Source organism: Miniopterus schreibersii, assembly GCF_964146895.1.
Source record: "Miniopterus schreibersii genome assembly, chromosome: 19".
NCBI classification, from domain to species: Eukaryota; Metazoa; Chordata; class Mammalia; order Chiroptera; family Miniopteridae; genus Miniopterus; species Miniopterus schreibersii.
Genome location: NC_138119.1, coordinates 30,490,734 through 30,505,710, shown reverse-complemented (window position 1 = coordinate 30,505,710; position 14,977 = coordinate 30,490,734). Strand labels below are relative to the sequence as shown.

Here is a 14,977-nt window from a genome sequence, read left to right as displayed (position 1 = left end):
AAACATTTTTTTTTAAAAGTTCAGGCTCACTAGAATCAAAGAACTGCGAATTACAGTAGGATACCACATCGAATTGTCAAGACAAAAAAGTGAAATAGCATTCTTATATGTTTCTGGTGGTGGTTTAAATAGGTACTTTTTTTTTCCAAGGGCAACTTAATGGTATAAATAAGTAAATAGTCTTTGACTCAGCAATGTTACTTCTAAAAGAAAATAATGAGAGGTGTGTGCATAGATTATGCCCAAAGTAATTTCATACAGCATGTTTTATCATAAAAATTTATAAACAATGTAAATGTCCAAGGATAGGAGCTACATCGGTATAATCTATTGTAATGTTATAGAAGAATAGGTGAGGAGAAGCTCAGAACCTGTTTAAGTGAATAAATTACAGGGTGTGTAATGTAATCCCATCTCATAAAAATCATAGAGGATTAGAAAAATATGTTCCAAAGTCTACAGGGATGATTTCTTAGTGGTAGGAATCAAGAGTTACTTTTTCTTTTTTTGAAGTTTTCTACTGTTTTGTGTATTACAATTAACATAGATTCCTTTTGTAGTCAGAAAAAGTATTCTTAAGGTCTTACATCTTGGAAAAAAGCAAAATCTTAAGCGATTACGTGTCTGACATGCAAGACCTCTGTCTTTATTTGCCTGGGAGCTGCGCTGTGCCAGGCGGTGTTACACCTTCTGGTAGAAGGGCATTGCTGGTATCTGATTTTTAGTAGAAAAGAACTTAAGGAGGAGCTGGTAGAGGATAAGATGAGGGGCTCCCCTTCTCAGTGACCCGGGGATGCCAGTCAGTTTTACCCCCTGCCCACTTGGGCTTGGCATAAAGCACTCAGTATAGAAGGCGGGCCCTTCCTTTCTGCGTCCTTGTTTTTCTCTATTTCTGCTGTTCTCTTTGGGTAATTAGATGCCAGCTCTGGTGGCAGCAGCAAAGAACTTCAGAACCACAACTACTTAGGATTAACCAGTTGGCAGCCCCTTAACAAATACTGTCAGAATCTAGTAACATTCCAGCTAATCTCACAACCAGTCTTTATTGAGATGCCACTGCCTTGGAAGTTTAGAGTAGAGATAGAGCAAGTAAGAGATCTAACTCCTAAATAATTAAAAATAAAAATAAAATAATATATAAAATAATAAAATAAAATATAAAATAAAATAATTAAAAAATAAAATATAAAGAGGCCTGACTCTTCCTCTATGATGGTTCCTATTTAGTTAAGTACTTTGAAGTCCTTGCATGTTTATACACTTCTTCCCATCTCATCCTATCTTACATCTTACAATTCTTACATCTCCACAATTCTCAGGAATGCTTAACTACAAGTCTCTGAGAAAACTTGTTCCACCTAACAACAGTTGCTAGGTAGGAGGTGGCTCCTGAGCCTGTTCTTCGGGGACCAATTGAAAAACCAAAGGCTACAACCCATTTTCCCTTCACATGATTGCCTTTGCTAGGCTACAGAAGGAGCACGTTTCATTTTATTAAAACTCTTTGAGTAATCTGACCATAATTGGGTCAGATCGGAGTGGTTATCTGATTTGCTGGATTAAATAATGGGCCTTAATTGAGTGTGTGTTATTTGTAGAGCCAATGCTGCTCTTGCCTTCGCTGCCCGCTCCTTCTGCCTTCTGTTTCCCAATTAACCTTCATTCTTCTTTCCTTGCAGAGTAAAGAAGTCGGCCAGCAGCTCCAAGATGATTTGATGAAGGTCCTGAATGAGCTCTACTCGGTAAGTCAGACGGGTTGCCTGGCTCTTTAACAAGCAGAGGAAAGCAGCATTTGGCAGCTGTGGCCATAGTTGCATCAGCAACAGGACTGAGCTGAGGTTGAGGACAGTGCATGGTCCCCGTTGGGGGTGCCTCCACCCATCTTTTTTTTCATACTCTTATTTTTAAACCTGAATGAGCCAAAAACACTTTTTCAAAAAAAGATCCCTTCTCAACTGTGCCAGCTAACTCTGGCTTCATTTGAGGGATAATCGCTTGCGACCAGCCAAGGCTTAGATCACCAGCTCTACTGATCCCATTTGCAGCAAACCAGGGACCCCAAACCTAATTGTAAGGAACGCAGCCTGCCTTCCACCATTAATATGGGCATGTTGGAAAGGATTTATGGTTCAAGATTTTGCATCAGTTCTTGGATTGATCTACCTGTTTGAGACTAAAGCAAGTGCTCCAGAGGAAAGCATAGAGTCCTAAATGCCCGTAATAGCAGGGACCAGTTCAGGCAGATAGAGCTTTGCATCAACTCCCTGTGGTTATATAAAGGCCAAACCTCAGGGAAGAGGCAGGCTTTGGGCTTGGAGAAAAAAGCACAATCTGTTCTGAAATAACTGGCACTTCAGGCCCGTGATGCCTTGGCTGACCCATGTTTCTTCACACACTGAGAGGTGGTGGTGGTGGTGGTTTTCCCCCAACCATGTTTTATTAATTATAATTAAAACACACATGCACACCAAAGAAATTCCTGATCCCATACAGGGACTATTTCAGTTGTGTAGCTAAAGCCTTCCAGGGCCTCTCCTCTGGCTGAGCGGTGCAGGCTTTTGTGTCCTCCAGGGTTACCCCATCCTGTTTTGGAAGCAAAATTGAATTCCTGTGTTTGCTTCCTTATTTATTGCATTTCTCTTTCTTTCTTCGTTTCTTTCTAAATTCACAGGAAGACAATCAGTGGTGACATGGATCACAGGCATTTGAGATCAGAGAATTCAATGTTCTTGATCCCAAAGTCTAGGTGTGACCATTTTGTCATGGCAGCTGTTAAGCAAGTAAACCGGGTAGTCATCAGACTTGTCTCCAGTGACACTTAGTGTGTTTGGAATTTCTACCCTGACTCTTCTTCTCTGAAGCCAAGTAGATAGAGAATACCCTTTGCTTTAGCTCCCAAGTTTTCATTTCTCTCAAATGAAGTGAAGGCTTGTTAGAAGCATGTTGACTTGGACCATTTTCGGACTGGATGAGTTTCCTGAACCCCCTTGTCTTTGTAATGCTTTACTTCTGTTCTTTATTTTTAGAGCATCCTCTAGGCACCAAGAAGAGCTATTATTACTCCATTCTCCTGCAAAGAATTCACTAAGATAGAAAATGACACATGTAATCATTATGTGAATCCTTCTATTTTCCTGTAAACATCTTGGGCCTCTGCTATTTGCTGTTTCTGGGTAGGAGTAGGTTGGATAAACAGCAAACCCCAAACTAAGTCACATTTAGTGTGCCACTTTCTGCAGTGCAGCAGAGGGAGAACACTGTCCAGGGATCCGTCAGCGTTACTCAGAGCCCTAGATCTCCTAATATACTAAGATTCAAAAAATAATAATCAGTCAAAGGGTATACTTTGTATTGGAGAGGACGGTGGAAAGTTCCCGAGAAGGCAGTGATTCTCTGGTACAGTGGTTCTCGAGGAGGGTGACTTTTTCCCCCCAAGTGGACATTTGACAATGTCTGCAAACACTTTTGGATGTCACAACTTTGGGGTGGGGGGGGGCGTTCTAGGGATTAGAATGTGACTAAAATCCTATAATGCATGGGACAGCCTCCCACAACAAAGAAGTATCTGGCCTAAAATATCAATAGTACCAAGACTGAAAAACCCTGGTGTGGTGACTAGAGCCTCCTGGATTAGGCTACCCAGATTCTACCCAGCCTACCACTAGCTCTATGATCTTGGGGGATGCTCTGTGATCCAGGTCTCCACATGCCATGCACTATATATAGTTAAGGGTCAAATGAGTTGCAGATTCTATAGGCAATTAATAAGTTCAGAGGATGGAATCATGAATTGTTTCTTGAGGGTGAGATAAGCATAGAACTGGTATGAATAAATCATGGTGGCATTAGGATGACCAACTATCCCTGTATGCCTATACTGAAGGGCTTCCTCGGACATGAGACTTTTTCAGTGCTGAACCCTGGAAAGTCCAGGGTATACCAATGGTTTCAAGTAGGAACTTGGGACCATTGTATGCTGGATTTGGGAAGCTACTTGTATATTCTGTCTCTCTCTCTCTCTCTCTCTCTCTTGTTAAGAAGGGAACAAGGGAGGACTTCTTATAAAGAGCTTTCCCCTTAACTGCTCTTCTGGAAGGCATGGAAGGATCTCTCATTTCAGTGACTCTAGGCAACAGAAGTTATTTGTGGGCATGCAATAAAAGAAATTAAGGTTATAAGGAACCCATCATATTCAAGACTTTTCTTACCTTGCATCTTCCTGTAATGGCCATAAGTACTTCTTTTTGGGGGACTATTACCCAAGGGTGATAATTTAAGTACTTTTGAACCTTGATGATCCAAGGGACAGGGCCCAGGTGTTTCCAAATAAAGATGCCTTTGGTAAAGAGGCCCAGACTCCATAAGTGGCCAGCTGCGCCTCTGTACCTTCCTCTTCTCTGCCTGAAGGGCCTTTGATTTCCCTGACTTGGCTTCTGTGCCAGGAGCTGCTTCCCACAGCTGCTACTCAGAGAGCAATCCCAGTGAGCATTCTCCTACATGTGCTCCCCCCTCCCCCCCATAATGAATGAGCTGGCTAGTTTGTAGGTCATGGCATACATAAATGCTTTTCGTTTTCTGACTGACGATCCAGGAATGTCTTTGAAGTCAAAACACACTGCTTCCTAGAGAACTCTGGAATTCTCTGCCTCAGTTGTACTAAGAGGCTGTATCTGAAAAAGCCAGGCAATCTCCCCAAGCTCCTCTGCCAGGAAAGAGTGTATGTGGAGGAACTAAAGCCACATGGATTGGCTGAGTAGAAAGAAGAGGGATTGGGACATTGGGAGGGGTATTGCTGCCCCAGAGGTTTTATACTTCTAAGTACTCCTGATTATAGTCCCTTGATTTGGTGCAGCAGCTGTCTACTAGGGAGCCATGGCTGTTATTTAGCACCTGCTCCCTTGAAACAATGTCAGCTAATAGTTCCCCAACTCTGCTTGCTTGTGTCTCCAGTACTAGGCACTAGGGATACAAAGACAAATAAGAGATGTCCCTGAACTCAAGGCATTTAGTTTTAATAGAAGAGACAGAAAAATAAAGTAAGAAGTAAAATACATGTCTGCACAGATGAGGGACATGAAGTCAGGCTCCTTGGGGAGATTGTTGAATTGAATCTTAATTGTCAAGAGTTCTTTTATTGTTCCCTTTTTGTTGCATCCTGTTCTTGTTTCATGATGCAATGTCTTTTCATTTCTCATTGATCTCTCTGGGGATATTATTGATGGATTGTTTTTGAAGTGGGTTTTTTTTTTCTGTATACTTTCTATTTCCTCTAAATTGGTTGTCTTGATCTTTCATATTAGATATTTTCCTTAAATGTCTGATAATCTTTAGTTGCCTGCTTATATTTTACTTTTAGCTATTGATTTTAGAGAGAGAAGAAGGGAGGAGGAGAGACATCAGTTTGTTGTTCCACTTATTTATGCATTCATTGGTTGATTCTTATATGTGCCTTGACTGGGGATCGAACCCCCCAACCTTGGCATATCAGGATGACACTAACCAACTGAGCTACCCAGCCAGGGCTGCCTGCCTATATTTTAAACTGAGGCACTGAAAAGCTGGTTGAAGTTCTGTGTCAACCTGCTGATCTGACTGACTGTGTTTTGGGGGAAGACCATTATTTCTAGATCTTTGATCATGGATGGCCAGATTCCCCAGACAAGGCTCTTCTATCTCCCACCTATGTTTGGCCACCTCAACATTCATTATAGAATTTTCAGTTGCTACTCCTGGTTTAAGTTCAGTACTCCTATCCTCAGCTGAGCCTGGTTTCCCTAGTTCATAGACCCTTCCTAAGAGTATAAACCTCTAGTCTTCCACTACAGAGGGGCAGTGGATGGGACCTGGGGATTTAACTGTTCTCGGGCTTTCTATAGTTTCTCTTGTTTCTAGCTCCACCTTCATCTCATTGCCAGCAATTCCTCTTAGGGCTTTTGAGATATAAGTCTGGTTGCTTCTTGGCTCTCTCTACTTCTGGTTTAGGGTTCAGTAGGTCAGTGACTACTTGCCTACTGCTGTTCATGTTCCACCTTTGTTCTTTTTGTTTTCCTCAATTTATACTAAAAATAATAATAATAACTTTTCTGTTATTTTAGCGTGACTTGGAGAGGGAGCAGAACTAAAGCCATGGGCCAAATATTATGTTTTTCAAAGTAAATTCTCTTTGCAGAACTGAGGAATTAGACTTCTGAGTTTTTTCCCTACTTAGTATTTGCCTCAGTATATGTTTCTCCAAGTCCTCTCTCCAGTTCTTTTTTTTTTTTTTTAATTTTATTATTGTTTAAAATATTACAGATGTCCCTTTTTCTCCCCAATGACCCGTTCCACCCCATTCCTTCCCCCTCCCCAGTCCCTCTCCCAGTTCTTTTGACATCACTTATACTGAGGTAGCCTTTGGATACCTTAGTTTTCCCTTGAGTTGGAGGACAGAGGTATAACTTCTCCCCTCTTTCCACAGAAGAGAGTCTCAGTGTCATTAAGTCAGTCGGCAACAACATTGATTGTAAAACTACCACTGTCTCCGCGACATATTTCCCAACTCTGGAGAGAGGAAAACACAGAAGTGGTGCATGCCCTTCGGAATGCGTAGTTTCTTGGCCAAGGCAGTGTTTAACTCTTTCATGAGAGTTCTTTAAGTTCTTTAGGGGAAAGGAGCAATAGAAATTGCTGATTTTTACTCCTTCATGTGCTGTCCTGCTGGCACGAGTCCTTTGAGCTCTCTATGGACTCTCACGTTTATTCATAGTATTTCCTATTTATTATGCATCTTCATGAAATGGAAAATCACTCTCTTAGAAACCATTCACTTCTGACTATTCACTCAAGCTTTTGAATCCCTTGGTCACATTCAGGTGAAAAGAGAGAAAAGGGAGCCCCCCGTCTACCCTTCCCCCAGGATGCCACCTGCCCCTTTCTTACTCTTAGGCAATCTGGCAATGTGGTGGACCCTTTGAATTACTTCGAAAGGTTTTTAATGCTCTCGGTATTAACTATCATTTCTCCTGCATGGAGAATATACAGAGAAGGTCTTATACTTATGAGGAATGATGTTGGGTTCAAAATAAGGTGAAGCTGATTTAAAACATTCTACATCCAAAATGAGACATTATTTAAACTCTAAGGTACTTTGATTTTGTAGGTGTCCCAATATTCTTTATTCCTTCCTCTTTTGCCAGCTGATCCTAAGGTATTAGTACGCCCACAAAGTCCCTCTAACCCAGGATTTGTCAGCCTTGGCACCCTGGACACTTTGGACCAGATAATTCTTTGTTTTGGAGGCTGTCCTGTACGTAGGGTGTTTAGTAGCATCCCTGGCTTCTACCTACTAGATGCCAATAGCAAGCTCCAAGTTGAGACAATCAAAAATGTCTCCAGACAGTACCAAATACCCCCTGGGGACCAAATTAGTCTTCATTTGAGGCCAGTGATCTGTCTCAAGTCTATAAATGAAACCAGTTTCTCGTTTCAAGCCTCTCTTGACGAAACTTAACCTTTCCTTCCAACAAATCCCGCTGTGATCCTGTGCAGAAGAGAGACACTGATGTTTCGTGGCTGAGACTGTGGACTTAGTGGTCTGACAAACCTGGGTGTGAATCCTGATTCAGCCTTTTCCTAGCTGTGACCGTGGATGTAATAGTTAATCTCTGCATCTCAGTTTTCTCATTATAAAAGTGGAAATACTGTCTTTTACAGAGTTGTTGAGAGGATTAAATGGAGTGATGTACATAAAGCGCCTGACACACAGCATGTACTAAGTGGTAGAAATTAAACAAACACGAGTCCCAGGCTTTCTGGCCTCCTCGTTGAGAAAAGGGATTGGATTCCTAGACAGTTGATACGATGGAAAATTGGATCCCTCTCCTTTTATACTACTTCCTTCCTGTGGCAACTCCAGTTTCATTTGATTTGGATTTTATTTCTTCTCAGGCTCTTACCTGAATTATTGTGCGGGTTTACAGGCTTCATAGAGTTGCCTAGATCACAGGATTGCTACAGGGGTGAAATGAGAAAATGCGTGGGTAGCACTTGGCACAAAGCCAGGAATATACTAAGTGCTCAGGAAATGATAACTGCCACTGTTATTGCTGCTGCCTTTCTAACTGCTGTGAGAGAGGGTGTTTGATCTGTATAAAGCAGACCAGCCCTGGCTGGTGTGGCTCAGTGGTTAGAGCATTATTCTGGGCACCAAAGGGTCATGGGTTCGGTTCAGGTTTAGGGTTGGGTTGCAAGGTTGGACCCCTCTCCCCAGTCAGGGTTTGTGTGGGAGGCAACGGATCCATGTGTCTCTCTCCCATCGATGTTTCTCTCTATCTCTCTCCTCCCCTCCCTCTGTCCCTTCTACTCTCTAAAAATCAGTGGAAAAAATATCCTCAAATGAGGATCAAAAAAACAAACAAACAAAAAGCAGACAAGACAGATCCCCAGGATGCTAGGCCAGTAGAAAGACCTCATGGGGCCTTTCTCTTCCCCATGATATATCTGAAATGTCCAAAAAGTATAGGTTACTCCGTAGGCTGTGCTGCCCTCTTCAGGGTTTCTAACCAGGCTTTGCTCTGGGGTCTGAGTGGTGGTGGTGTTTCCTCTCTACTTGGCATTGTGAGATGACTAAGCAATAGAAATACTTGGCCAATATAAAAGAGTAATGATTACAAACATGAATAAATACAAATAAATAATACACGATGGAAGACATGAATTCATTTTAATAATAAGGCATGTTGGCCCAGTTCAAATCCTGCTTCCCTGTGCTTTGGAAGGGTCTGTAATGTACAATGTTAGAGTCCACTGCAGACACTTAGGATTTTCCCTGCAGGGTCTGAGGGTCTGAAGAGGGGGAGAGGCCCCGTTAGCCTGCGGGCCTGTTAAGCAGAAAGCTGACCCTATTGTCTTGACCCCGGGCGGGGCGGGGTGTCTTGCAGGTCATGAAGACCTATCACATGTACAATGCCGACAGCATCAGTGCTCAGAGCAAGCTGAAGGAGGCCGAGAAGCAGGAGGAAAAGCAAATCGGCAAGTCGGTAAAGCAGGAGGACCGGCAGACCCCGCGCTCCCCCGACTCCTCGTCCAACATCCGCATTGAGGAGAAGCACGTCCGGAGGAGCTCGGTGAAGAAGATCGAGAAGATGAAGGAGAAGGTGCGTGCGCTCGCGGGGCGGCGGGGGGGCACTGTGCGGGCCAGGAGCTTCCCGGTGGGCACAGAGTGCAACCGGGAAGCTCTGGCTGCTTTTAGAGCCTGGTGACCAGAGTGAGTCCTTGCTGTCTGCCCCAGAACCCGGGTATTTGGAAGAGCCTGGGCATGCAGGCTCCTGGTTGTCCCCATGTAGCAGATTCACAAGAAGCCGTAGTCGCCTTTCCCAAGCCTGGGAGGGGACTGTAGAGCTAGGGTTTGGCTTCAGGTGTCGGGGGCTCAGGGGCGGATGTAGTGCCACCTCCTCCAGGGTAGCCATGCAAGGATGGAGAAAAGTACTTGCAGATAGAATCAAAGTGGGACACGCATCTAAAGTAGGGAGCCTCATTAACCTTTCCCGCACTGATCTACATTGTGCCCTTGAATCTCATTAAACAGAATTAGAACCCAATTTAAGGAAGCTGCGCACAGGGAGTAGCAGCGCAATTGTGGTTCTTGAATGTACTGTACTTTCATCTTTCAGAGAACAGTCTCCGCTTTAAAAAAACAAAAGTAAAATTGAACTTTTGTTCCTTTTCAGCGCCAAGCCAAGTACACAGAGAATAAGCTGAAGGCCATTAAAGCCCGGAATGAGTACTTACTGGCTTTGGAGGCAACCAATGCGTCTGTCTTCAAGTACTACATCCACGACCTGTCTGACCTTATTGATGTAAGTGCTCAAAGCTGGGGACTCAAGGGTGCCTCTTTCCTGGTTTGGTGATCTGGACAGGAGTTCCCAGTTCTATTGCTCAGGCTTCTCAGAGTATTTTGAGAACAATTATGAAGAAAGTAGCCATGGTCCACCAGGGGCTTGCCATGTACCAGGTGCTGGCTAAAGCACTTTACACTTAGTTCTCACTAGAGTCCTGTGAAGAAGGGGTTATTATCTCTATTTTTACAGATTAAATTCACAGAGTTCAGATGACTTACCCAGACTCGGCTAATAAGTACCAGAGGCAATATTTGTATCTAGGTCTGATTACTAACCCATGCTCTTAACTATGCACTTAAGTCTCCCTTAAATCAGCTGCTTGCACATAGAAGTGAGTGGCAAGAGCTAAAGAATTAGGATGCCATACCTTACGTTTATAACGCTTAATGTTTCTCAGTATTATCCCATTTGATTGTCTTATCACCCTTTTGAATCAGTATTACTGTCTTCAGTTTGGCAGGCAAGAATTCTACCACTGAACCACCCATGTCTTCATTTTGTATATAAGGAATGTACGGGTCAAGAGGGTTACCTGCTCAGAGGGACAGTGCAAATTAGGGTCCTGGTCAGGGAGGTATTCAGATGCCCCTCACCCCTGGCCCATATTTCTTGATATGTGGCACCAAGACAGTGAGAAAAGCTGGGTAGTAGGCACATGTGTTTTGCATGGGACAGGCACAGGGGGCAAGTTTTTTGACTTTGGCCTTATGGGTCAGCCTTGGCCTTATTTTTCCTGCTGCTCCCCTCAAGCCTTATAGTGGTTGAGTCTTGCAATTCCTCCCACCTGCAGACTCCAATCTGGCCCAGTTCCTGAGTCAGTCCTGAGTGAGGCTGCTTAAGTACTACGCCGTTTCTCACCTCTCCCTCCAGTCGTTGGAGTGAGGGGTCTGGAACCAGCTGACTTAGCATCAGCATCCCAGTCTCCAGGGCTTCAGGCAGATCCTGGCTAGTCCCCTGTCTGAGGCCTGATGTTTCCCTCTGGCTGTCAGCGGGCAGCAGCTGGGCTTCGCAAGCCTCTGGACAGACCTCTCATACTTACCTGCCTGCTTTGGTTTCTCCACAAACAAACCTGCCACCCTTCACTATATCACGTGGGGTTCTGGTCTAAGATTTGCCTAACTAGCTGGATAATATGGGGCTATTTTGGAACTACGTGTGTGTGTGTGTGTGTGTGTGTGTGTGTGTGTGTGTGCGCGCGCGCGCGCGCCTGCCACCGCCCTGACAAACTGAAAAATTGGACCAGGTCATTGGTACTTAAATCTGGCCTCACATCAGAGCTGCTTGGGGAACTTTTCTAAAATACGGATTCCAGCCTCTCTTCTGCCAGGGATTTCTGATTCAGTGATTTTCAGCCTCTTACGCCCTGGGTGTCATTGTCTCCCCGGGTAAGTGGAGCCCTGATCCCAATCCAGGTGCCTCTTTGTTCTCTCTGCTTGTTGATGCCAATCTGAACACTGTCCCCCAATGGAGGTCAGAGCCCTGAACAGGATCCTTTCTCCTCCTCAGGGGAGCGGCTCCTCCATGGGAGAGGGGCCTTTTCTCTGCCCAAGGAAGAGAATCACTTCTTTCTTACGCGCAGTGTCTGCTGTTTCTCTCACGTTTGGTAAAAAGCCAGACTGCCAGTCTGCCACTGCGCTGCCACTGGTTTGTCCTTTTATCTTTCTTTTGCCCCCAGGGCAGCTTTGTCAGTCATAACCTTTGCAATCCATAGACCCTCCATCAGATGTTAGTAGGTGTCTTAACATCAGTCTATATATGTGTGTGTGTGTGATAAGAGCCTGTCTGCACAGAATGCCATGTGAGGCACCATGGAAAAGAAGCCTGCAGCCTCCGTAGCGCTCAGCCAGGGCATGGGTCTAGGTTACTGTGCACTAGTCCAGCTTGCTAGCATTCCAGGCACTAAAGTTGCTCTTATTTTATTTTGTTTGATGTTTGTTTAGTGTGTTTTTTTCTTGAGGTGGGGACAGGTTAATTCCTCTTTAAGAAAGGCTGATAACATTTTTCTGCTTCATAAACGTTTGGTAAATATTTATTTGAGATGAGGCCGAGTGCTCAGCAGTAGGGGTACAAAAGGAATAAAATAGTTTTTGCCCTGGAGGTATTCATAGGTATACAAACAGGTGATTTCTATGTAATGGGCTAACCGCAGTGCTAGAGGGAACCACAGGGGAAGCACAGAGTCTGCTTTTTAGACCCTAGATCATGATCCATTAGGGGAGTCCTAAAATCACTTTCTTGGGTTTGACTTTTTTTTTTTTAATGAATAAACTAGACTGGAATAGAATAGGAAAGAAAATATCAGGGTGCATCACAGTAGTAAAGTTAAGTTTTATTTGGTGAAACTGTTGTGTTAAGTAAGTGTGCATGTTTGCCCACTCATGGACGTGTGTGCGTGTGTGCATGTGTGAGTGTGTGATAGTATAAGATATATTTCTTACTGTGAGCTGGAGCTGAGAAAAAGTTTGAGAGTCACTGCACTAAGAACAGAGGAAGATCTCTTAGTCTCCTCTCTGAGCTTCTGAAGGCAGGAACCAGGTGTCCCCTTTGCCTTGATATACACATGTATAGTCCACACGTACAGAGCTGACTACTTAGCTGAGTACATAGTTATTCACAGAAGGAAGAGGGGGAAGAGGAAGATGATTTCCTAAGCCAAGGTTTTTTTCCTTTTTGTGCCTTTTAATAATGTTTTGAGATATAATGCACATACAATAACTGAACTTAAGTGTCACAGTTTCAAGGGTTGCGATAAATTTGTACTCTTATAACCTTATACCTCTGTTAAGATATAGAATATTTCCATCACCTTAGAAAGTTCCTCTATTCTCTTCCCAGTCAATTCCCCTCCCCAAGGCAACCACTGTTCTGAATTCTTTCACCATAAATTAGCTTTGCCTATTTTAGAACTTCACAAAATGGGACTATATAGTGCATGCTTTTTCATATCTGGCTTCTTTTGCCCAGCATGATGTTTTTGAGCTTCATCTGCATTATTGCATGTATCAATAATTTCTTCCTTTTTCTCGCTGCTCTTTGCAATAAAAATGGCCAAAAGAATGCTTTGGCAGTGAACCAGCAATTAGTGCAGGAGTGAGTGGTGAGTCTGAGTCCCTTGGCTTTCTGATTTTGACAGTATCCAGAACTTGCTTTAAGATATGGAGTAAATCTTGCTCCAGTCTCTGCTATTTGTGTGATGCCTCCTTCCTAGCGAGCTGAAGCTCAGTGTGTGCTGAAGGCATTAAGGATGAATGAGAAGTAGTTGTTTTTGTCGATGCCAGTACACTGGCACAAGGACAAGCCTTAGCCTTCTTTTTATAATATAGTATGAAATTTAAACTGGGACTGTAGCTATCCATGTGAGGCATCTGACACACCAGGAAAACCCGACTTCAGGCCAAAAGGACATTCTGAGCTGACTTGATGGAGTCTAAGAACTGTAGGCTCGTTGGAATGTGATATTCCTCCCCCGTTCTCGTGTGCCTCTGTCACCCCAGGAGCAGATGGATGAATGAAGAACAAGGCATTGTCCTCGCACATAGCTGGGGTGTTGCGCATGCTTTGTCCATGGGCAGAGAATCTGTGACGCCATGCGTACCCAAGTCAGACCAAGGGAACTCGGCTTTCTGAATAGGAAATTTTATGGAGGGCAGTTACTTTTCTCTTCTGTGTGAGCTTGAAGTGGGTGTTATAAAACACCCCCTTTTTTTTCTAGGTCTTCTGTAGAGTCTCAGGGTGAGGATATCAGCTGGAAAAGGGTTAATGTGCTGTCAACTCATGTCCTCACACATCTGGATGGTATCATTAAATTCTTATAAAAATTTGATTTCCCCTGGGAAAGTTTCATCAAACATTTATATAACCCAGAAATGGCCAAGGGAGCCCGGCGTGGCCACAGAACTCATCAGAAGCCATGGAAAGCGTACTTTGTCCCCATTGTGAGCAAAATGATGTCTGCCTCGATTCACTGGGATTCTCCTGGGAGTAGGGATGAAATACAGGGTGGGGCAAAAGTAGGCTTACAGTTGTTCCTATGGAAAATAATACAATAGTTAGTAAATAATGATACAAGAACAAACTCTGTGTTTCGAGAACTCACAACTGTAAACCTGCCTTTGTCCCACCCTATATTCAAAGTTCGTTACCTCACCTTGCCAGAAATTGCTTCTCTTTTTTTAAAATTTATCTTTATTGTTGAAAGTATTACATATGTCTCCCTTTTCCCCCCCATTGACCCCTCCATGCTGCATCCCCCCCACCCAGGCCTTCTCCACACTTTTGTCTGTGTCCATGGGTTATGCATATATGCATATAAGTTCTTTGGTTAATCCCTCTCCACCCATCCACCCCTACTTTCCCTCTGAGATTTTGTTAGTGCCTCAGTTTCCAGCTGTTCCCTTGCAGATATGTGGGGATAGCCAAGGCTCTGGAAAATCTATTTCACATCTCCCTGGTTAGCTGGAGGTGTGCAGGAGCCAAAGGGCACATTGTAAGTCAGACCCCCCACTCATTGGCACAGAGAAGCTATAGAACAGTTATATAATAGAGGCAGTGGTCCGCCTAAGCAAGCTCCCTGCCTTCCATCGGCCATACAGGGTAAGCAACACAAAAGGCCTCAGTGGATACATCTACCCACTTGACTTAGATTAGTATGCAGCCTAAGTGGGTTCATTTCTGAGAGCTTGGGATCTGCACTCCTGGCTTCAGTCAATCCACTGATGTTTATTAAATGCCTACCAGGAGCAAGGCCTAATGGTGAGGGATTCAAAAATGAAGCCAAGCCCTCTTTGAAGCTTGCCTTCTGGTGGGGGTGATACAGAACAGCAAGTCACAGAATGATGGAGTGTAGTCTGTCACGTGAGGGCTGATGAGTGTGGTTCTGAGTGCAGGCCAGGGTCAATCCTTGCCAGGGTTGCGGGGCGGTCTGGCTTCCCCGAGGCTGGGGATTTGATTTGGATCTTGAAGATTGGGTCCAATTGCAACAGGTGAGAGGAGTGGGAAACATTTCAAGAAGAGAAAATGCTAGGAGCTGAAGAGCAGAGGTAGCGAATTTGGGGATATTGATGACTGGTGTTTAAGTGCCTGCACAGTGCCAGATATAT

At 44.0% G+C, this 14,977-nt stretch overlaps 1 protein-coding gene across 10 annotated transcripts in view; it reads left to right on the top strand.

The window, feature by feature from the left end:
* SRGAP2 (SLIT-ROBO Rho GTPase activating protein 2) overlaps positions 1-14,977 on the top strand; it is a 226,992-nt gene that overhangs the window by 154,390 nt on the left and 57,625 nt on the right. For all 10 annotated transcript variants that reach the window (XR_013997642.1, XM_081120455.1, XM_081120458.1 and 7 more), the window contains exons 5-7: positions 1,680-1,742; positions 8,919-9,134; positions 9,708-9,836. Coding sequence is in view for 9 of the 10 variants with exons in the window: in XM_081120455.1 (XP_080976581.1) it covers positions 1,680-1,742; positions 8,919-9,134; positions 9,708-9,836 (408 nt within the window). In the remaining variant the exon portion in view is untranslated. The remainder of the gene's footprint in view (positions 1-1,679; positions 1,743-8,918; positions 9,135-9,707; positions 9,837-14,977) is intronic.